At 42.1% G+C, this 22899-nt stretch overlaps 1 protein-coding gene and 2 non-coding genes across 4 annotated transcripts in view; all 3 read right to left on the reverse strand.

Annotated features, from left to right (window-relative positions):
* Window positions 1–22899, reverse strand: part of LOC116393337 (receptor-type tyrosine-protein phosphatase zeta-like) — a 56135-nt gene that overhangs the window by 25493 nt on the left and 7743 nt on the right. For both annotated transcript variants that reach the window (XM_031865570.1, XM_031865568.1), the window contains exon 2: window positions 10379–10447. In XM_031865570.1, the coding sequence (XP_031721430.1) occupies window positions 10379–10447 (69 nt within the window). The remainder of the gene's footprint in view (window positions 1–10378; window positions 10448–22899) is intronic.
* On the reverse strand, window positions 40–112 carry trnak-cuu (transfer RNA lysine (anticodon CUU)). Its single transcript has one exon. It is a non-coding gene; the product is annotated as a tRNA-Lys (tRNA).
* trnak-uuu (transfer RNA lysine (anticodon UUU)) lies at window positions 452–524 on the reverse strand. The gene has a single exon. It is a non-coding gene; the product is annotated as a tRNA-Lys (tRNA).

Below are 22899 nucleotides of genomic sequence, written 5' to 3' on the forward strand. Positions count from 1 at the left end.
CGATAGTGAACTGAACAGTCACACCAACATTAAACTTGACACCTGAACAGGGACTTGAACCCTGGACCCTCAGATTAAGAGTCTGATGCTCTGCCGACTGAGCCATCCAGGATTCAAAACCAGTATTTTTTCTTACGAAAGTGTGTTCGAGAGAAAACCACAAGAACTTTGTCCCTTTCCTCAGATTCTGGACTGGGGGAGGGTTGACGCAAAGTTGCATGTAGCCGTAGAAAACCACAGGTTAAAGGGAAATCTGAACGTGCTGAGGACTAACCAAATTCATAACTCACTGATGGCCACAGGGAGACTTCGATTTATAACTGCCGGCAGTAACATACATGTCTCCAGTACATGCGGTCGGCCAAATGCACCAATCATCCATGGAAACAAGAACACTGTGGACCTCAGACAACCACAGTGAACTGAACAGTCACACCAACATTAAACTTGATGCCTGAACAGGGACTTGAACCCTGGACCCTCAGATTAAAAGTCTGAAGCTCTACCAACTGAGCCATCCAGGCTTCGAAAAACGTATGTTTTCTCGCGAAAGTGTGTTCGGGAGAAAACCACAAGAACTTTGTCCCTTTCCTCAGATTCTGGACTGGGGGAGGGTTGACGCAAAGTTGCATGTAGCCGTAGAAAACCACAGGTTAAAGGGAAATCTGAACGTGCTGAGGAACAACCAAATTCATAACTCACTGATGGCCACAGGTAGACTTCGATTTATAACTGCTGGCAGTAACATACACGCTTCCAGTACATGCGGTCGCCAAATGCACCAATCATCCATGGCAACAAGCACACTGTGGACCTCCGACAACGATAGTGAACTGAACAGTCACACCAATATTAAACTTGACGCCTGAAAAGGGACTTGAACCCTGGACCCTCAGATTAAAAGTCTGATGGGCGACCGAATGTGCCATCCGGGCTTCGAAAAAGGTATGTTTTCTCGCGAAAGTGTGTTCGGGAGAAAACCACAACAACTTTGTCCATTACCATCACATTCTGGATTCGAGGAGGGTTGGCCAAAAGTGGCATGTAGCCTTGGAAAACCGCAGATGTTAAAGGGGAATCTGAAAGTGCTGAGGACTAATGTAGGGCTTGACTTTTTTTGAGGACCGTCTGCTCCTGTTTGCATCACTGCTGGCAAAAATAGCAGAATATGTATCAAATATTAAAAGAAAAAAAAAGAAAAGGGGGGGCTGCTGGTTAAGTTGAACACACAGTGGTGCTTTTGAGCCGGCGTTATTGTCTGGCTGGAAGGATCAACCACAAGCAGTTGAATGGTTTGACCTCCTTCCATTTCCTAAAAGGTTCTACATGTACTATTTTGTGAATGTATCCACTGATCTATTGTTTTTTTTGTATTAACTAATCAATTATTTTGCATATAGATTATAGAAGTTAACAGAAAAGCAATCTCATAATAATACATATTAAAACCTCAAAGATGTTCAGTTTAGAAGGGCAAGCCAAATCCTGCTCAACCAATCACAAATCGATGAATCCACAGATCATTACACCACCAATGAGTTTATTACTGTGAACACAAATAAGGAAGCCTAGAGCAGCCTCCATAATAGACCCTTTTCACTGCGGACATAGTGACACGTCGCAGCAGGAGAGGCACAGGTGTTATTAACGATCTTAGTTCAAGGCTATGCACACTGGTACAGCTAAATGGAATGCAGCCATTGCAAATGTGATCAGTCACAAAGAAGGTCTTTTGAGAGTGACCAGCTCGGATTTGGGAGATTGTCGAGGGACAAGTTAGGACCTGCAACGCCGGGTCACGTGACAAACACGTCCAACGCCAGTAGTGTACTTTATCGCTATCTTTGCTATATAACAAGGTCACAAGTCTGATGAGATCATTTTTTGTAAAAAAAAAAACAAAACACCAACATCACACTGGCATGAGATGAACACGACCACAATTCAGTTGACAAATAATGCAACATACAGCATATCTGTTTGTGCAACACATTTTCTGTAAGGTTTATTTTTTTAATAGTGTGTCTATATATATATATATTGATACAACAAATCTCCTTATTTACTGAATCCTTAGTACTCAATGGTGGATTTACTATGAGCTGGTGTTATGCGTTTCAATCAGTATCTGAGTTTGCAGTAAAACTCTTTGATTACAACGCAGCTGAAGCCTGAGCAGAGAAATAAGAATTGTTCTTTTGTGTGAGAAGAGACTTCAGTCATTTTTATTCTGCAGAATCAATGCCTATGAATGCATTCATGGGCGCACACACACACACACACGCACACACACACTGACTGACTGACTGACATAAAGGAGTGAGCCTAAGGCTGACAAGATCTAAGCTACTAAATTAATCCATTATGGATGGCAGAGAGAGGACTACACACACACACACACACACACACACACATCATTCATCCAGCGAGATCTACTATGTTAATGATGAACTGCCACATACATCTGCAGCCAGCATATCTGGCAATCAGACCTGTCAGATTATTCAAAAAGCACGAGAAAAAAGAAAAAACTTGGGGTATGAATCACAGCACCCTTATGCCGTTTATGTGATCTCTGACGGCTCCGTCTAGACGTGTGAATATGAAAAAGGTCTCTGGAGCGAGAGCCGACCGGGACGAGACTCTCTGCATGAAACAAATATTAAATATTAAACAATGGCAGACTGGCTCTCTGAACTGATTTACTGTTTATCTAAACATTCACAGTGAAGGTTAGCTAGAATATAAAACTGAAATTATGACAAAACTAAATTAAAGCTACCAAGAAGATTTACATTTTGTGTGGATTTTGGCGGTTCGAAAAAGAAAAAAGTGGTAAAGTTTCCGAGTGCTAGAGTCCCTTTAGTAAACTTTTATTTTACTGCAGCAGGTTCCGACAGTCTGCCCTGAGCAGTTCTGGTTCTGGAAGCCTCTATTCCCTCCATCGGGCCCAGCGATACAGCCTATAGGCCTTCAGGAGGGTGGTGTCAGCACCGGTGGGAGGGGCCTCCGCTGGAGGCCCTGCTGGAGTCTGAGCTGAGAGAGTTTCTGGTGAGCCATGATTTCGTACGGAGTCCGACCCGGTGGCACCAGTGACGAGCATTAAGAATAACATAATATTTAGAAATAGTCGATTTTCTTACTGATGGTCTGTTTAACTTTTGTCATCATATACTCTTGTAACATATATAGAGGCATCAGTATTACACTGAGACTGTTTCATAACCAGTTTAAAATTGCTCACAGCAACTTCAAACAACAAATGTGTCGTTTGGCTCCGACCACTGAGGTTTGCCTTAGCCAATGAGATTACTCCTGCATATGCGTACATGTACAAGTTTTGTTACCAAAATCATTGCCACTGAACTCATTAACCCAGCCACACATGGAAACAAGGAACGAGAACAGGGGACAGACAGTGCTTGTTTGTGAATAAAGGAATTGCCACGTACGCACCTCGGCATCGTTACCTCATGTCTCCCACAAGGCTCAGCGAGCAGCCACACAGACTGAGCAACAACTGGAGCAGAAGAGAAGCCAGCCTCAAGTATTTGGTGACTAAGACAGAACTTGAGATCACAGTAGGTGGTGAACACATGCATGTACACGGAAAAAGAGACAACGGACAACATGAGATGAGAGAGGACGAACAGCCAGTTGGTTTAGAGACCGACAACTGGAATCAGTGCTTCTCGTTATAGCGGAAAAGCCTCTACAGCAGCTTTAAGACCCTCAGGGGATGCTAAGACCTACTTAAGAAAATGATGATAATAAAAACAATAAAGACATGGTGATGCGTACTTACAAGGATCTAAATAAATGTAGATTTCGGGCTTCCAACCAATTACCAGAGACAAAGATCCACTCAAACAAACTGCTTGGTACTGTACACCACACTACAGGATGAAGACTGGCTGGTATCTTGTTTTCAAATGATTATGTTGACTACAATGTTCACCAGCTTGTCACTAAATATGTCAGCTAGTTGATGGGTAGGTAGCATACAGAGTGTATTAACTGAAAACATTTGCCTGCTATTGGTGGAACCAAAGATCATCAGTGGAGAGAGTGAACCAAAACAATGAGAGCCACACCTTTTACATGAATCATATGATCCATTATTAATGTAGACCCTTTCACAGACGATGTCATGATTATGTCACGGTGTTAGCTGGAGGCAAAATAGAACAGAATCAATAACGGATACAGTTGGGTTGATGAACTGGTATTCGATGCTCTAGCAAGCTACAATATCGGCGAAGGCTAAACTATTAGAGGGATGGCATTAGTTAATGTTAACTTTCCCAAAATACACTTGCAGTCCTGGAGAGTAAGATACTGTACATATTTTTTTTCTCAGCCATTATTTTAAAAACAAGCCAACAAAACTCACAAGTCTGCATTAACTAATGTGTCATAATGTTTGACAGGAAAAGGGTTGTATATAAAAACACTGATTGGAGCAGCTTTAAAGGTCTCCAGGTTTAGTTACATCTCTACCATATTTTCTCACTGTCAGGATTATGCTAATCATCTGTAATTAGGCTACTTTTCATACAGTATGCATACATTGGTTGGTAGTCCTTTCATCACATAGTTGACAGAAAGACTTAAGCTGGCCTTTATATGTATAAAAAAAACAGCATTGCGTCAATATAAATAAATAATGGGTCTGTGTGGGGAGGGGGCTGTTGCTTTAGGTACCACGGAGAAGATAAAACATGATCCAGAAAGGCCACTTTGAGTAATCAATCCACGGGTTTGAAGGCTTAACGGACACAGAAAGAACACTGCACAGCGGAGTGCAATACGATGAGGCTGTGGAAGTTATAACTAATAATAATCCTGTATCTCAACGACAAGATGTTCACGTGACAAAGTCATCTACCAGGAATCTGCTCTTTATATGATGGGCAACGCAGTGTGCTGAGCCTGGCTCCACCGATTTATTTTGCTGAAATAAATGAGATTGCTGCGTTTTAGTTTTTTCATGCAGTGCTAATGTTGCTCTGGACAACACAACTTTCTTTATTTTTATATTTTTTTACATTGGTGACAGTCACATATTTACATACCAGCGAATGAATGAATGTAAGATGAGCGTTCGCACCCGCACACTGATCCAAAATTAGCATCGCCATGATACGTGTAAATTTTACATAAAGAATTCTTCTGGGGTTTGGAGAGATGGAGCCGTCACGCAGCTGCTCATGCTGTCCTTTATTAGTCCAACCCCACTGATTCTGCTGCACTAATGACGGCCAGATATACATGATGTTTTTTTCTGGGCTGCACTATTTAACCGAGAGTGTGATCGGATTCTTAATGTGAACACGGTGCACTTGTCTCATCAATCAGATCACTTAGTACATGCAGAAATGGTTTTAGAACAGAATGCTATGAACTTATGTGGACAGGAAGTCTTCATTTTAGAAATCTATGTGTGTGTGTGTGTGTGTGTGTGTGTGTGCGTGTGTGTTCCCCAGATAAAGCAACAGGGGAGTATTGAAGCCTGCATCGCCCCTGGGTAAGACTTAGTTGGATCAGGAAGAGAGGAGACACACACAGAGAGGGAGAGGAAGGCAGAGCAGCTTGGTCTCCTAAAAATTACATTTACAACCAACAAAACTGCATTGTCAATTAAGTTGAGATGGAAACGTTTTTCCTCGTTTGTTTTTGACGGATCACAAATGCGTTTCCAATCATAGTCTGTGTAAATTTCAACCATGGGGGGCCGCTGTTTGTGTCTCGAGTCTAATTGAAAGTATACGTTAACTTATTTTCATTTACATCCTGAACTTAAACAACGTAACAACCGTTCTTATTTTGAGCCAAATCGTGATGTTTTTCTTAACCTAACCAAGTAGTTTATTTTTGCTATGTTTCAATTTGCAGCGTTATCACGTGTTTAAAACTGCGACCGTAATCCAGGAGAGAATATGTTTCCCTCTAAACATAACTGAGAATGCAGTTTAGCTGGAGGGGAATGCCATTTTGTAGGAGTCATGCTGGGCAGAGACACCGATACAGAGATGGAGGAAAAAAGGTCAAGCTTAATGAATTATTAATGAATCCAGCATCATGATTCTTTCATATTCCGTTTGTCATTGCTGCTCTAACAATAGGAAACAATTAAGGTCCATCTTCTATGCACAGTATAACATGATATTTCAGCTGTTCTGATATAGTTTACAAAGAAATATAATGTTTCAAAAACAAGTATAGTATCGTCACTATAATATTTCTATTGGAACTCATGGTCTTGTTTTTTTACAGTAACTTTTGAAAAATGTATTGCATCCCATTGCATTTCCCTGGAAGTAGAAACTCTGGTTTATCAGAGCGCACAATTTCACCCAAACACCCACTTGCACACAAACGCACACATAACAGATGGGGCCCTGGGGGGTGTCCTCCAGGCAGGAGGATCTCAGGGACCCCTTGGAGACAAAGCATAGAGGAATGGCGAGAACAACATGGAGGAGGATGCTGTTGTGCACAAACATACACAGTGTAGCTGCATGTTTAACGTTAATACGTATAAATATATTTTAAAGCTATCAAGGGCTTAAAAAAAATGAAGAAACCAAGCTGCCACAGACTGATGAGATTTATATCATTTAAATCTGCATCAAATCCAAACTTAATCAAATAAATATAGTCTTTTTTAAAGCTGCTTTAATATATATATTTTTATTAACAAAGGATGAAAGGAAAAGGGTCTCTTGCAGTGACGGACCCATGAAAGATTTCCACAGAACTGTGCAGTTCCTCTAAGCTATACAGAGCACTTTAGTGTCTTTCAGCCCCTTGCTTTGGTTTTACAGAGAGCAACTTTACCGATGTGGTTCACGTTCAACTTGTATTACATCAGGCAGCTGTTTTCAGCAACAAAAAGATGAACCAACAGTACGCTATACCTGCCCAGCGCTAAACAGATAGAAGTTAGCAACTAGCTGGTGAACATAGTGGAGCATTTAGCATTTCCCTCAGGAGCTGGTGGAGAACCAAAACAGAACCAAAAAGAGCGTAAATGTCGGACTTGGATTAGGGTTGAAATGATTCCTCTGGAACCTCAAGTAACTCGATTGCTAAAGATCATCGTTTTGAACTTGAATCACTTTTCTTTAATAGCTTCACACAAGTTGACTTTATATCTTGTGTTTGTTACTGAATCCTCGTACAAATCTATTCTCTAATTTGAAAAACTAATATTTCTTAATTAACCGTGCGTGGATGACAGAACACAGAACAGACTGGCTTGTTGTGGTAAAAAACAAAAGGCTGGACTGGTAAGTCCTCACTAAGCAAAAAACCTATGTATGTAGACTTTTTGGATAAGAATCAAACCAAACAACCATGGTTTGATTGATGAAAAATGAAAAATGTCCCTCCTCTGCCTCTCTCTTCCTTTCAGCTGAGTTCTTCTTTCTCTTCAACCCTCCTTCACTCACTCTCTCACTCTCCTGCCCACCTTTTTCTTTTATTTCCATTTGCCCCCCTCCTCCTCCTCCTCCTCCTCCTCCTACTTCTGACCCAACTAAAAAGCTGTGCACAGTGCCTCACAATGAAGTGTGTTCCTTTCACATGTTAATGATTTTACTCACAACTCAGTGCACAGCACAAGGCAAGAAACAGAGCCGGTCAGAAAAACAAGGTTGTGCACGCACACGTGTGCACACACACGGCTCCGGTTACAGTGGATCCAAATGAACTGCCACCGAGTCGCCTTCAGTTGTGATGATGAACTTCAAAACCCAACGGAGAGGGAAACGATAAGTGTAGAGCAGGAAAGAAAGAATCAGAGGAAGAAAGACGGGTCAAGAGACAAAAAGTAGGAATACAAATGGAAGTAAGGGAAGCAAGGAGGGGAAAGAAAGGGGGGCGTCTCCGCTTCTTTTCCATTGCCAACAGGCTTTTTCACCACACTGATCATTTCAGTGTATCACACAAAGAAAAACCTATTACACTTTGTCAGGCCGGGTGTACGTTCCTGCCTGGGAATTGATTGTCAAGATTTGACAGAGGGAACAATCTGCAAGATGAAAATACATGTGCATCTATTGATTTCATGCTCGTTTGACAAATACGAGTAGAAACAAGCTGGACAAATAAAACCTTATGGCTGTACTGGTGTGTGCCTAAAACATGGCTCAGGGCCAGGTTTCATATTAAACGCAATTCATAAGTTAATGCAGATGCTTTCGTTGTAGTTCAACAAATCGGTTATGTTGCAATGATTTGATTCTGTTTGGGGTTTCATTATCCATTTTATCAACAAAGAGCGTTGAAGTGTTTGAACAGGCAGCAACCTCTGGGTCTGAAAAGTGAAGCCAATGCACAAGTGCTTTAAACTTGCATTCTTTCTAATGTCCTTGTATAGAAGTCTATGAGAAAATGACTCTACTTCTCTCTTGATTTATTACCTCAGTAAACATTGTAAACATGAGTTTATGGTCTCAATCTCTAGTTTCAAGTCTTCTTCAATACAACATGATGTTCATTTAGTACATTATGGTCCATTTACAGTCAAACAGACCATATATCAGGGTATGCTGTAGAGCGGGCTTAATGTGATTGGCAGGTCCTTACTACGCCGTTGTCCGGTCTGGGTGTTGTCCGTGTTTTCGTCTGACAACTTTAACCCTTTCATAGTGTGTTTTCAGTTCATGAAATTTAATTGTAAAATTTCGCCCGGCTGAAAATGTCTTATTCAGCATTCTGTCGTACTTAGCTCCACTCTGTTGTGTCACTTCTGGTTGCAAAGAACACTAGATGGTGACTATAGATGCGGTCTCGTCTTGTTTTCAGGCAAATTCTCATGAACAGAAGAAGGAAAATAACTCTGGATTTGGCTATTAATGCATTTCACAGATCTTAGGACCTAATTGTTTTCATGAGGGCTAATCATGTGTTTGTACCGGGAAGTTGATTTACCTCAAAAATAAATGGTCCGCTGAGTTACAGACGTCTATTTCCCAATGTAAGTCGATGGAATAAAAAGTATTTTTGGGGCCACTGTGTAAAATTTGTTTCAAAAGTCGACAATCTTCCTGGGCGCTTGATGGTGAGGGCCACCAATCACGATGGCGAAGGCCAAAATGCCGAACTCGAGGCTTCAAAATGACGGTCATGGGTGATGTCACGGTGACTACGTCCGCTTCTTATATACATTCTATGGCAACAAACAGCTGACAAAGTGTGTGCTATGGTATTTATTTTGACTCGTAGTTTTCACTTACATAAATACAAGTGATCTGTATGATGACGATTCATCTACCATTAAAGCCTCATAATTTCACCGCACATAAACCAAACATCCATGTCGAAAATGTTGCAAGCACTGCAGTCATTGTCCTGAATCAGGTTTTGTCATGGTTTTTAAATCCTTGAGCGAATGCTGGCTCTGCGACTTAGACATTGCCCGTATCATACAGTATTATGAGCTTCAAACGACCTGTGTCGATTATCACCAGCAATCCATTTGGGGGGCAGGTTAATAAGTTCAATAGCTCTGCATTCAGCCCACTGATGACCTGTTGAGCCTGATCGTTCTTCCTAATTCCCCCACCGACCATTAATAGCTAATCTCCCCCTCTGGGATCATTGTGGTCCGTCTGTGGCCACTCTTTGTTTCTGTTGGACCACAGCTTAGCACGGCGGGGGCTTCGCGCTGAGTTAGCTGATGCCATCTAACCATATGGTCCGGGCAGATCAAGGCTCTCACGGGAGACGTTAACAGATAATTCCTTTGAATCGTGTGATATTTACCAGTATGATGGAACTGTCCCCTGTTGTCTCTTTAAGGAAATGTCTGTATATTTTGAAAAGTAAGCAGAGGGAAACTTGATCTTTGGGACTTTCCAATTGAAACTGGAAATTGATGGTTGATTGAGTTGATGGAGTTTTCAATTAGTTCCTGTGTGTTTGCAAGTGTACCGCACCGTGTTGCTCTTATGCTTATGTTTCATTATTCCTATATTAGTTTCATTATTGATGTATGATATATAGATACGTATGGAGGAAATGTTATGTCATTTTAATAATGACATAACTGATTGGCTGATTTACACCGTTGGTCACTAAGTACAGTACATGTAAGATGCCCCGGTAACAGATGACTTAAATATTAAGATGCTAACACCACTTACACTAGTGCTTACAGATACAAGCTGTAAATTGTATTATAACTTTAGTATAAATAATTTGCCTGTTACCACCTTTTAACAAATGCTCATGCGCACCCAAAACAATCCACTTCCTGTCAAATCCTTGTTATCCAGGTGGCACACTACCCATGTCACCACCCACACGTCAGTTGAATATCTTCTAAAATTGCAAATGGAAATCAGAAAAGCAGCAAACGGCTGCTACACACCTGTGTACGACCAGTCGATGTCTTCGGGGAGTTTCCTCAGGCCTCGGACCAGCGGCTCTGCTGCTGCAACTACAGACGAGAGAGTGAAAGAAAGGTTCTTAGTGTCGTTTTGCATTTCAAAAAAACACACACAAATGCGCAGACCGACAGGTGACACCATGACCAGCTGCCATGTGATGAGCGGCAGGCTTTTCCTGTCATTCAGTGGATACATTTCACTACGACTACCTAGCCTGCCTGGAAATAGACCGACTCAAAAGTGACACCGTTATGTATGATGTCATTCTGTTGAAATTGTGTTGCGTTGTGTTACTGAGGGAATGAATCAAGAGAGAAGTAGGGTCATTTTCTCATAGACTTCAATACAATCGGACTTCTTTTTGCAACCGGAGGAGTCGCCCCCTGCTGGAGAGTAGAAAAAATGAGAAAAGAAGTTTTAAGACACTTCGGCGTTGCCGCCTGATTCTGAGTCATTGACAGTTCAGGGCATTCTTTCAGCTGCTGCTGCACATGTAGCAACTTGATTCCCTCTACAGCCACAGAGCTTTTATTCAATGGTGGACAATGATTTGTGTGCAGCACACACACAGGTTTCCGCCTGGTAGCAGAAACTGAACACTAACCTTTGGTGCCCCAAGAAGAAACACGCACACACAGGGTACAAATATCGAGTGCAGCAGGAAACCTACACCATTAACATCATTTTTCTCAACACGCACACTCACAGAAACCTATGTTTTTCATAGTAGTTATTTTCACACAGGGAGAGTAGAGGATACAATGATGTATGAAGTCGGCCACACAATAAGCAACAAAAGGGGTGAAACGCTAACAAAATGTCTGTAGCTAGCTAAGAACATCAGATTCCAGCATGTCAAAGGATGATTTTAGCACCATAGGTCCACCAGGGGGAGCAGCTGATGACTAAAACGATGATGAACGATGAAGTTAGCTGTAAGCAAGCTAATGTTCTGCGAAGGCACTGATTTATCCACATTCCACTATAGCACAAGCTGCATACAGTCAAAATGTTTTAGCATAACTTACAGAAATATCGTTAGCCTAAAACTCACGTTTGGATAAAATGCTTGCGGCACACGTTAACTTTAAGACACACTGAGTGTTCGGATCAGTTCTACCATTCCTCCTGCCGAGGCCTCACGTCTTATTGCCTGTATTCTCTGGTTTTTTGGGGGGTCAGCCAGTTTATGAAATCTCAGTCTTTGCCCTCATCGATGCACAACTCTCTCTCTCTCCCTCATGCTATTTCTACTTAAGTCTCTCTTTCGTTTGTACAATAAAACACTCACATGGTGTATCTCTGTCAGCAACACCATCAAGTGTTGCCTGCTGGTGGGATAGCTGTCCACCCAAAAGTATCCCAACATTAACAAGCCTGCCCAGATTGAATTCCCATTAAGTTCACACATACTCCAAACATTGTGCGTCATGCGTGGAATATGAAAATGAGGCTTTTTGCAGCCAGATATGAAGCCTATACGCATGCGATGGGTATTAATAGTAATACTGTAAAGCACTTAAAGTGCAAACCAGATGGCCTATTTCATGCGATCAGCGGGGTCAGAAGTGGTACAGACAGGCACAACATATGTAATCTGACAAAGCTTGTTCCTGAGCTACCCTCTATTGATCTTTCGCTGCGCACAGAAAAATAACAAACGCCTATCCTGTGAGGAGATGAAAGCCCCGTGATGACTCAGATTTAGGTCATGGACAATTACCACCATATCTACTGCATTAGGTCTTTCCATGCGGCACGGACGAACACAGTGTAATCCTATTGTTTACAACAGCTGGGATTAAAATGTTCAAAAATCCCTCATTTTCACTAAACTATGTGTTGTTGAACTCTTGAAGACATGAAATGTAGCGCATCCATGTTGAAAACGTATCATCTGTAAAATGTTCTGCATCGAATATTCAACACAGATGCACAGATGCACCCACCCGGAGGGGGGGGGGGGGGGGGGGGGGATTTAGTGGCTGCGCTTCACACTTGTTTAACTCACTTTTGCTTCTTTCCCTAAAGAGACTGACGCTAAAAGTGAAATATATGTGCATGGAGAGCTAAAAACTGACTACCTATGGGTCTTTAAAGGTCTGAGCAGAGGCCCATGTCTTGGTGATTAATAGATATGGAGGGTCATTGTTCACCTTGGGAAGTTAAGAGTGCTTCCTGAACAGAAAACACATTTTGGAAGTAAGAAATTGTAATGTGTAAGTAACGGAAATGAGAAATTGAGTCTAGGGCACATGAGTCCTATTGTGCCCCTCTGTACTGACCGGAAGGACAAATACTAGACTAATATATCATAAAGGGACAATTATGACTGACACTTCAGCTCGCTATCCTCTTTTATGTCTGTGTGATATTAATGGATGGTGAAAGGCAACAAGGACTGAAGAAAGAAGACAGGAGGGAAGAGAGAGTAAAAAGAAAGAAGAAACATTTCACAAAAATAAAATGTATGAAAACAAGGACTTGACTACAAAATGATATAGAAGAACACAACAATACATTTAGGAGCTTATTTAAAGCCTGGTTTCCCAGCATTCACTCACACTGCCATCTATAAATTCAGTGTAGTTGATGATTCACGTTCGCACAAAGGAGGGAAGACTGATGACAGAGATGAATGAAAGTGCAGCGAAAGGGGAAAGAGTGAAGAATGGAGTTGACTGTGGTGTTGTTGCGTCAATAATGGCTTCATTAACATCACACTGTGACGGATTTTAATCTAATTTGCCCTTGGCAAACCACCGCAACACACACACACACACACACACACACACACACAGAAACCAAAGGATCACCTGTTGTTTCAATGTGATTTTAGAGAGCTTTCGAGAACAGAATTTCCATTTGAAAAAGGAAAATTTATTTGGGAGATTTCTTTGGTCTAAAATAGGGAAACTCTGATTGAAATGGATTTTGATTGTACTTTTATGCATTAGCACTGCATAATCAAAGAGTGGAAATGCATTAAGATGCATTAGAAACATCTACACAAATATAGATGGACCGACTTAGACAACAGTCGCCCTTTATTGAGGTGAGTCGGTCGATGCATCCTGATGTGACTGTTAAGTAAAAGTGTCTTTGAAACACTAAGTCAAGCCGCACTCACAGGAGCGAGCTAGCCAAGTTCCTTTTTTCTAAAGGGATGGATTACACCTCCAAGCCAACCACTGTGTCGGAGCAGGTTGAGTCAGTGAAGAGGCACAGAGAACGTTAATAGGAAAGTAGTCAAACTGAGTACCATGCAAGGAGAAAGCTCTAACTCTTAGATTATCTTTAGCTTCTCATAACGCTGGTAAAAAGCTCTAAAGAAGATCAACTGGACCTGGTATTAATCATGCAACTGTGGGAACTTTTATCAATTTGTTCCCTGTTAGTTATTAGAAGTATACAGTGGCTGCCAGGGAGTCCAAAGAGTCCAAAGTCCTCCTGGCAAGTTCCACGTCTCTAAAGCAGCGGTGGACTAGAGGTCAGAGCTAAACGGCAGCTATGAGTCACTGGAGGAAAGCGGTGGAACGAGGGGACGAGACAGGCCGAGAGCCAGGAGCAGAGAGCCCAGCGGATGGGGATGGGACTCCGCCGCTGCGGGGACTGGCCATGCATGAAGTTCACAGCTGAATCACTGCATTATTCCACCCATCTGCACTCTTTCTGCTTTATCAGATTTCCCCGGGAGGCTGCAGAGACCTGACATTAAAGGCTTAGGTGACTGCAGCGGCGTCAAGACATTTGTATGGATGTTTTATTCATGTAGGAAAGGTCAACAGGCATGCAGTTTTCTAACAATGCTCCGCGACGGCGTCATACATTCACACACCTGTCTTCGATGCCGGAGTAAAGGGAAAACCGGTGGAGCAAAAGACTGGTTTGTCCTTATAAATATGGAACAAAATATGCTTCAGCCCATTTCAAACGATCCCCTGTGTATTGGCATGAGTGAGTATGACTGAATGATGAAGCCAAATGAGGATGTGTGTCAGCCAGACACCTGATACTCTCACTACAAGCTTCACTCGTACTAAAGTGGCAGTCCCTGACTACAAGAGACCCACTCATAAACATGTATTACGGCTCTCAGTTGTCAACAAGGTGGATATTAAATAAAAATAAAAAAACATCAGGACAAAGGACTTTTGATCTGATCTGATGAGTTGGTCATTAAAGGATGTAGAGGGTGGTTCAAATCCTTGACTGACAAAAAGAAAAACACAGATGAGATTGTCAATGATACCAAAAATATCATTGTTGATCTTTCTGAGTTAGTAATGGGATTACTTCAGGTTATATGTTATATTTTCACAAATGGAATGTGCAACACAGTTTATGATCGACATTTCTCCTACAATAGGAATTTAATGTAATTCTGAAATTACCTTTCTAGATATAGTATTTTGTCTTGTTGGTGGCGGACTCCGCCATTCACGCACTAGTTTCAAATTGCCTACCTTATCAGCCTCACATTTCCAACAGTTGATATTCCACATTAAAAGCATTCAACTGGTGAAATACACGGTGTCTTTTATTGTGAAGCAGTGACTGCATGGATTACATGTTTAAGCCAGCGCTCGCACAAAAAACGTGGATAAAGATCATAAAGGCAACAGTCAGGAAACTGCAACCTTTTGTTCTCAGCCTGCAGACAGGCTAGTGTGTCCCCTCAGATTCTCTTACATCAATCTATCACGTTCCGCTCAGTCCAGCAGTCATTATTTTGATGAAGTGTTGAAATTTACCGTTCTGCCGTATCCACTTGGCCTTGACCTTTGCACTTCTTTGGTTACCAATTTCTTGTGTTTCCGAGAAGGCCTTCAACAACCCAGAAAGAGGGGGCATGAACGTGTTGCTTTCAATCAAATGTAGATTTAAGGGCAAATAAATATAGCTAGCTGGTCCACTGCAGTTTGTCAAGCTTGGAAATATGTATTAAAAACTCTAGCAACTGCATTGAAATCTAGTTATCATTTCTTTAACTACATGCAGCAGCAGCCCTAGATGGCAGTTTTTTGGGGGGATTGGGACGCTGCAAGGCCGATTTTGTGTTATTAGTGTTGGGATAAGTGAGCCGGTCCCAGCTGAACACTAATGAATAGCACAGTGTTGGATTACAGGACTCCTGGGGCTGATTTAACCTGAATCCTTGAGAGGAGGGATGTGTTCGCGGACTACAGTTACACCAACACAAAGTGATTTTTAACCGTAGATGTGATTACTGCTGTCCTATTAAATGAAGCGATGCGTTCCTCCAGGGACAGAACGCCTGTGTGTTCAACCCACAAGAAGGAAAGTGTCTGTACACTGCTATGTAGGGTTTAGTTTGAAGGCTGAGGGAGTTCTAGAGAAAAATGACAGCACTTTATAATTCTTTCAAGCAGCTTTAAACAAACTATGTTTTAGGATGGTTCAGTATGGAGAAGAATCATGTACAAAGCATTTGATTTTGATACAAAAAGTATCACATACAATGTAACCCACCATTAGATTTTCACATTGATGACTAGTTTCCCCAAGTCCTGGATAGGGATGTCAGGAAAACTGATTCTTCGGTACCAAGTCGATGGCAAAATTCTGAAAGCGTGATTGTACTAGTTGGTACTACATAGTTAACAACAAATCCATGTTGAAATCAGCAGGAGGAGAGTTAGCTGTTAGCATCCGATGGGCAGCGCAGTCCTCCTTGGCCTGAACAATGAATCTAAGAGCTAACGTACGGAGGTTGGATTGAGTTACATTATGATGCATTCAAGCTCTATTTGTAAAAATTATTATTGGGCAAATGTAAATGATAACGTTATCATGATGCGTTCAAATGCAATCTTGTACAATTTAGATTTTGGCATGAAACTTGTGGGGGATCATGAAAGATAAATTATACATTTGCAAAAAATAGTGTGCAAACTGTAATAATAGGAGTGTATGTTGTAGTACAAGTGATTTATTGTTTCGTTTTCATTTTTAACTATTGTATCACGGGTATTATGGATCCTAGAATTTCACTGGGATTGATATTGACTACTAAATTTCTAGTATCGTGACATCTCTTGTACCAGACCCAAATCAACGATGCCTTACCAAGCCGGCGAGTCTACAGCTATGCTAGCGGCTCTGTGACGCAGTACTGGGGCACAGCCGTGCTTTGAGCTAAATGCTAATGTCAGCACACTAACATGCTCAGAATGTTAACATGCAGATATTTAAGCAGGTGTGTCTACCACAACTTTAAGCTGAGAATAATGGGAGTGTCATTAGTTTTGCAGATGTTGCAGACAAAAAAAACCTGATGCTGGTGCTGAATTAAAAATGTCAACCTCATGGTGGCTAGAGGAAAAGTCGGGGGATAACCAAATCATTGGGATTCAGCCTTTGGGGATCGTTGATATCTGTACTAAATTTCAAGGCAATCCATCCAATAGTTGTTGAGAGACATGAAGGTGGTAGAGGAAAAGTTAAGGGCTCACCAAAGTCGATAGAATTCATCCTTTTGAGACCTCGAAACAAACTATATGGTCCCCTTTGAGCAGCTCTCAGCATACAGTAAACTGTATCACTGAAGCCCCCTGTCAACACATAATGAGTCACATTCCGACAGTGAACTACTAATTAAACCAACTGCTGTTACTTTTTTTTTTTTTGCCGCCAAGTGAAAGGACTCCGAGACAACTGCTGCCATCACTGATCCCTGCTGAACACGCAACAACCACGTCACGTAAAACGTGACACCTGTTGACCTCAGTGTCACAAACACACACACAATCGTCTACATGCATACATACAGGCACATACCTTCAGGGGCCAGACTATAACTTATATAGCATTCAGCTGTGTTGAGTGTCAGCTGGTTAATTTAGTACGCTTGACTTCTCTCTCATTCACTGCCTCACTGTTTCTATGGCTTTATCTTACTCTGTCAGCCTCTGTCTGTTTTGCTGCAGGTCGTATTAGAAGCTATGCACAGGACCGTTAACAATATGGATGCACAAAGATAAAGCAGAGTAGAGAGAGAGAGAGAGGATTTATAACTTGTTGTCTGGATAGGGAACACTTTAACATAAATGTTGATAGGACAGCCCAGACCACCATTAGTCATCCATCTGATTAAATGTCCATTTAATGGCTGGGACATTAAATAACCTATTTAATTCAATGTCATTCCATGTAATTACCTGTGCAGGAGACTTCTGTTTTGTGGATAAGGAATAAGAAGAGTGAAACTCTCTCTCCATTTTCATCTAATAATATTAAAATATATAATGATTTATAGAAATGTTGCCTGCTGCAGCTTTAGAAGCACAACGTTGTCCACATGCATGAACATGTATGTTGGGACCATTTGTGGCCTGCTACTAACGCTGCAGCAGGGGAGACGTCGCCCTCTCTGTCCGGCTGAATGGACGAAGCCTCACAGAGAAGTCCAGCAGCACAGGTTATGACTTAATGAGATTAGGCTCCATATTAAATGGAGGATATTGTTTCTGAGTGCTAAACAAACTGTGCATTGTTCCACAGGGGGGACACTACAGAATTAAAGCTGCAATATAAAACCTTTATTAGACAAGCCTATCACTGGGATCTGTGTGTGTGTGTGTGTGTGTGTGTGTGTGTGTAATAAAGTGTGTGGCGTGTCCTGCACTCCAGTTGTTCGGGAGGGGACAAGGGAGTTAATTTTTGTGGTGACCGTGAGAATTTGGGGCCCTGGGTTGAAGGTGGTAATACAGTTGAACAGCTGGGGGGTTAGAAACCCCCCCCACACACACACACACACACACACACACATACACACACAGACAGTGTCAGGTATCACCCGACGAGGTCCAGCCAGATGGGGCATCGCCGATTCTAATAAAACCAAACTGTCCCGTTATTTAAAACTCTGCTCAGCTTTAACCAAAACATGATCGCTGCTGGGTCTCCACATGCCAACGGCTTTGGTATATTTGAGGGTGATGGACTGGAGTTTTGTTACTTAAAGGTTCTCTATACGATATTTAGAGCGTTGATATGAACCTGTTAGTTCTGTAAAGATATAGTGGAGCAATGTCTACCTGAGCAGTGTTGTAATCCGAGCTTCTCTGTGCTTTGTTCACGTAGCCGGGCCAGACGTGCAAGCTTTTAATGCATGTGAGCGTGCCGGACGGGCTAGCTCATGGTCGCCGCTCTGCACTTTGCTCATTTGGTGGTTACAGCTGATAACGGCGTCCCGACACACGGTGTTGTCGCTGACGGGTAGCGCCCACTCTCCGGTTCCCCCTCAGGTAAACACTACTAGCTTTTTCAGCACTGTTGCGCTGTTAGCTGCTAGCCGCCAGCTCAGCCGTCTCCACATTGAGAGCCCTGTGGAGGCAATGGATTTGCTCAGAATTTTGAATTTAGCGCCTGGATTGGTGTATTGGTGCAGTATGACAATTATTCAGTCGGTCCATTTCTGGTCCTTTGTTTATTGTAACCCATTAAACTACAGCAATGCCAGCAATAAAAATAAAAGCACACCCAAAGTGCTGCATTTGAAATTCAGCATTTTATGAGATTCAAATGAGGCTGTGCAGATCCTGTCCAAACCTTTTACCCACTTACCACACCTCCCTAAATCTACTCCAAAATATAATAGGAAAGCCATGACGCAGGCTTTGTTTTCTTTATCCAGAGCTATTCAGCTCTATCTCAATTTGAATGACTCTACTAATATGATTGCCTACGTTATGCTATGTGTGCAATGTGAATAGGGCTGCAATTATTACCTTGCATGATTTTTTAATTAATTAAATAATCAGTCAATTTACAACAAAATATAGCAGGAAAAAGCAGAAAATCCTCTGGAAACAGACAATACCATTTCTGATTGATAAATGATTCAAATGGTTGTCAATTAATTCCCTGTTAACTTGTTTCAGCACTCAAAATAAAAAACACTGAATTGGTACTCGGTATAATCACATAGTCATTATCAAATGGATTTGAATACAACATTATTGCCATGTGTGTATGATTGAAAATGACTTTTTGATCATCAATTCATGATCATGTTTTGTGAGATGACAGACGGTCAGAAAGCTCAATAGCTAACATTTCAGAAGGCTCATACTTCATATTTTCTCTGGTCTTACTACGTTTTTTTCTTTGGGCTTCACGTTAATGCTGTTAAGCCAGTAAAACTGTGGCTCCTCCTCAAATACACCTGCATGTTACTTGTTTTGAGCTGTCCAATTACAAACTGATGACCCCACGCTTGGGTTAAAGTCAGGCGTGGAGGAGATGAATGAGCGCGTTTCCTCCTCGTGTAAGATGTGGAGCGGAGATATATTTTTGGTTGAGCGGTGAGGAGTAGAAACCCTGCAGGGGGACTGACCTCAAATCTTTGCTTCGTGGTATAAAAAGAAAAACAAATCAAAGCAGGCAGGCAGGACATTATCTCATCAAGAAGCTCGGACACAGATCGAATGAGGGGAAAAACATGATCAGAGAAGATGAACTGAGCCCATGACATGTGTGTAAACAGTGTGTGACATCTAGGACACACACAGAGGGAGAGGGAAGCCAGCCAGTTGGCGGATGCATGCATGTTTCTGAGTTCTAGTTTATCCACTGAGCATGTATGATTGCACATGTCCACCTCATTTGTGTGTGTGTGTGTGTGTGTCATTAGTCTGCGTGCCTAGTTAGAGCAGCGAGATGCACCACTTCCATCTGCTCGGCACAAATTGAGAAAATGCAGAAATGAGAAAGTGTGTGTGTGTGTGTGTGATTAGTAATCCTGTAGCATTTCAGTTGAGCAGGACTTCAAACTAATACAGCAGCTTATGGTGGTGAAATAAAAATAAAGCTCTAAAGCATTGATGACTGCATTGGAGTCTGCTACTGTTTTAATCAGTAGAAGAAGAAAAAAAGCACATGAGAAGAAAGAGAACCAAATCTGGCTTTAATAATAACTTATTCATCTGCAGACGGTTCACAAATATGACTTCAGAACTCACTGAGCTTGCTCGTCAACAAGCGTGGCTGAGGCTCTTTTCATTGAGGAATCCAGGCGGCATGTTTTCCATCAGCATGCAGCCTGGATCGGCGGCGTTTCCATGACAACAGTTCACAGCGTCATGACAACGGAAGAGCACCCCCGATGGCGCGTGGAACACCCTGACTTCCTGTCGGCTTCCTGCTCCGACTCTCTCTATTGCCATGGATACGAAACCATCACCTCTCCTCTCTATCTTTCGGTGCGGGGTCGCGCCCCCAATTCCTCCCACCACACACACACACACACACACACACACACACACATACAGGGATAATAACACAAAGGCAAACATAACCCTTATACAAATAACAGCATGCGTGTGCATTTGTACACTGGAGCGCTGAATGTGTCTGTGTGTAAATTATATATGTGCAACTATCAGCGGCCACCCAAAGTGTGTGGGACTGAAGGGGGTCGGCTGGTGGTTGGCGGGGGGGTAATCAACTTTCAACCCACCGATTGGTCACAGCACCCCCCCCCCCTCCGGTGAACTTTCCCACTGGAAAAAGAAAGTCCGTCTCAGAATTCCACGCTTCACGGACCAATAGACGAGCCTCCATTAACTTTCATCAAACTAATTGGATTTGGTTCCCACTTATCTTCATGGCTACCCAAAGTAACCGGCGTCAATACCTTTTTTTCTGGGGAAACAGAAAAGGCTCTACTTTGAGTTTCAGCTGTGATTTCTGTCTTTGTTTCTCTCTTTGAACTCAGCGGTTCTTCTGAACAATAAAAGGAGTTCTTTTGTCAGCACTTCAAGAAAAGCAACTTTTGGTACTAACTTGGTGCATCTCTCTTTCAATCATGTTTTTTTGTCACAGCAGGTTCTTACATGCAGCAACGCCAAAGAGTTTAAAAAAACCTCTTTAATTTGAGAAGCTCTTTAAACTTCAAGGGTTTTCTGCTGTTTTCTGACTGGTTCACTTGGAGTAATGTAACCTTGTTGATTCAGATTAAGTCACAAATTGGAGTTACAACAAGAAAGCGCATCCCATCTGCAAATAAAGATACTGAATATGTGTCCGTTTTGTCTCCTTAAAATTTGAAGTCACTAGTTGGAAATCTTCTCAGCCTGGAAGACACCATCGAACAAAGCTTAAGAATCAAAACAAAGCTGGACTCATGAAGAAGAACCTATAGGTTGGAAGGTCACAATTTACTCAGGTCACATTTCAGCTGATTCATCTCATTTTGGGGTAATGAAGTCAAATTTATGGAATGCTTCAGCCACAAAATGACCGCTTGCGAATAGATGACACCCCGTGTCGCCTTGAATTCTTGAAGGAAACTTAGTTTTTCTTGCGCAAAAAAATGAGAAAAGTCAAGTTTAACCGGAATAAATGGAGGCCACTTTAACAACAGCATAGCTATATCAAAACATCCGTTTACAAACTCTCACAAAACTCACGCAGTGTAATCTAAGTCTCATTTATCCAGTCGTATGCTCACTACTTCCAAAGCACATGCAGCTTTGCTAAAACCTTACTGTTTAAATCACTCCTGCATCAACAGTCTGAAGTGTTCTGGATTAAATCTCGGGGGTTGGCGCAAAAGTGCCAACGCTCTCAGGTTTAGGAGGTCCATTTAAAAAGGAAACTGCTAAAATGCAAAAATTATATAAGGTGTTCTGGAAATTTACTGAACGGCAATTGCCTGGTCTCCGTGTTGTCCCTGATGACTCTATCAACAGCTGTTTGTGCTGTTCTGCTCTATGTGATAGCGTGGCACTGTAGCAGCAGCCTGGTCACCCCGGTTCTTGCAGATCACAGTGGATGAACATATAATGCATTGTTGATATTCTAGACATGCACTTCCATCAATCAAACTTAGAAGTTGTGGAATGTGCAGCATGTCAGTCGAAACATTCTCCGGCTTCTGCTCGGATTACTTTACTTTGAGATCACTTTTTACGACAAGGTTCCAGGTTTGGTGGAATTTGTATGGTAACTGAATTCAGTTCACACCATCAGGCAACAGGCCCAACTTGAATACACAGGAGCAGAATGTATATTAGGGTGAGCCTCAGTGACCTCAGTGACCTCTGTGACATCGGATGTTGGTCTATAGCTGCTGCACAAAGGACTTAAAGATTTGCAGGACAACAGGGCCGCGGGTAAACCACAGTGGCACCATGACACAGAGAACAATGCAGGACAACAGAGAAACCTGACGGTTGTGATGCGCTGCTGGAACAAGCTCTGCTGCATCGCAGGGAAACAGGAATATGAATGAATTCGATCTACAAGCAGACCATGCAATCACATTTATTCAGTTCTTATCTAGATTAAGGCCAAGAGTGTTACTCTGATTATTACTTTAGCACTTCTACAACTTTACACTAATACCTAGTGACTTCCCTCAAAGCTGGCGTGTGTGCGTGTTACTTTGCATGTGTGTTCCTGTGTGTGTAGGTCTCCGATGCCCATCAGCTGGCCGGCCGGATAGCAGCAAGGTTCTTTCCCTCTCCGGTAGCCT

The sequence above is a fragment of the Anarrhichthys ocellatus genome, unplaced genomic scaffold (genome assembly GCF_004355925.1).
Source record: "Anarrhichthys ocellatus isolate YVR2014 unplaced genomic scaffold, GSC_Weel_1.0 scaffold33, whole genome shotgun sequence".
Lineage (NCBI taxonomy): Eukaryota > Metazoa > Chordata > Actinopteri > Perciformes > Anarhichadidae > Anarrhichthys > Anarrhichthys ocellatus.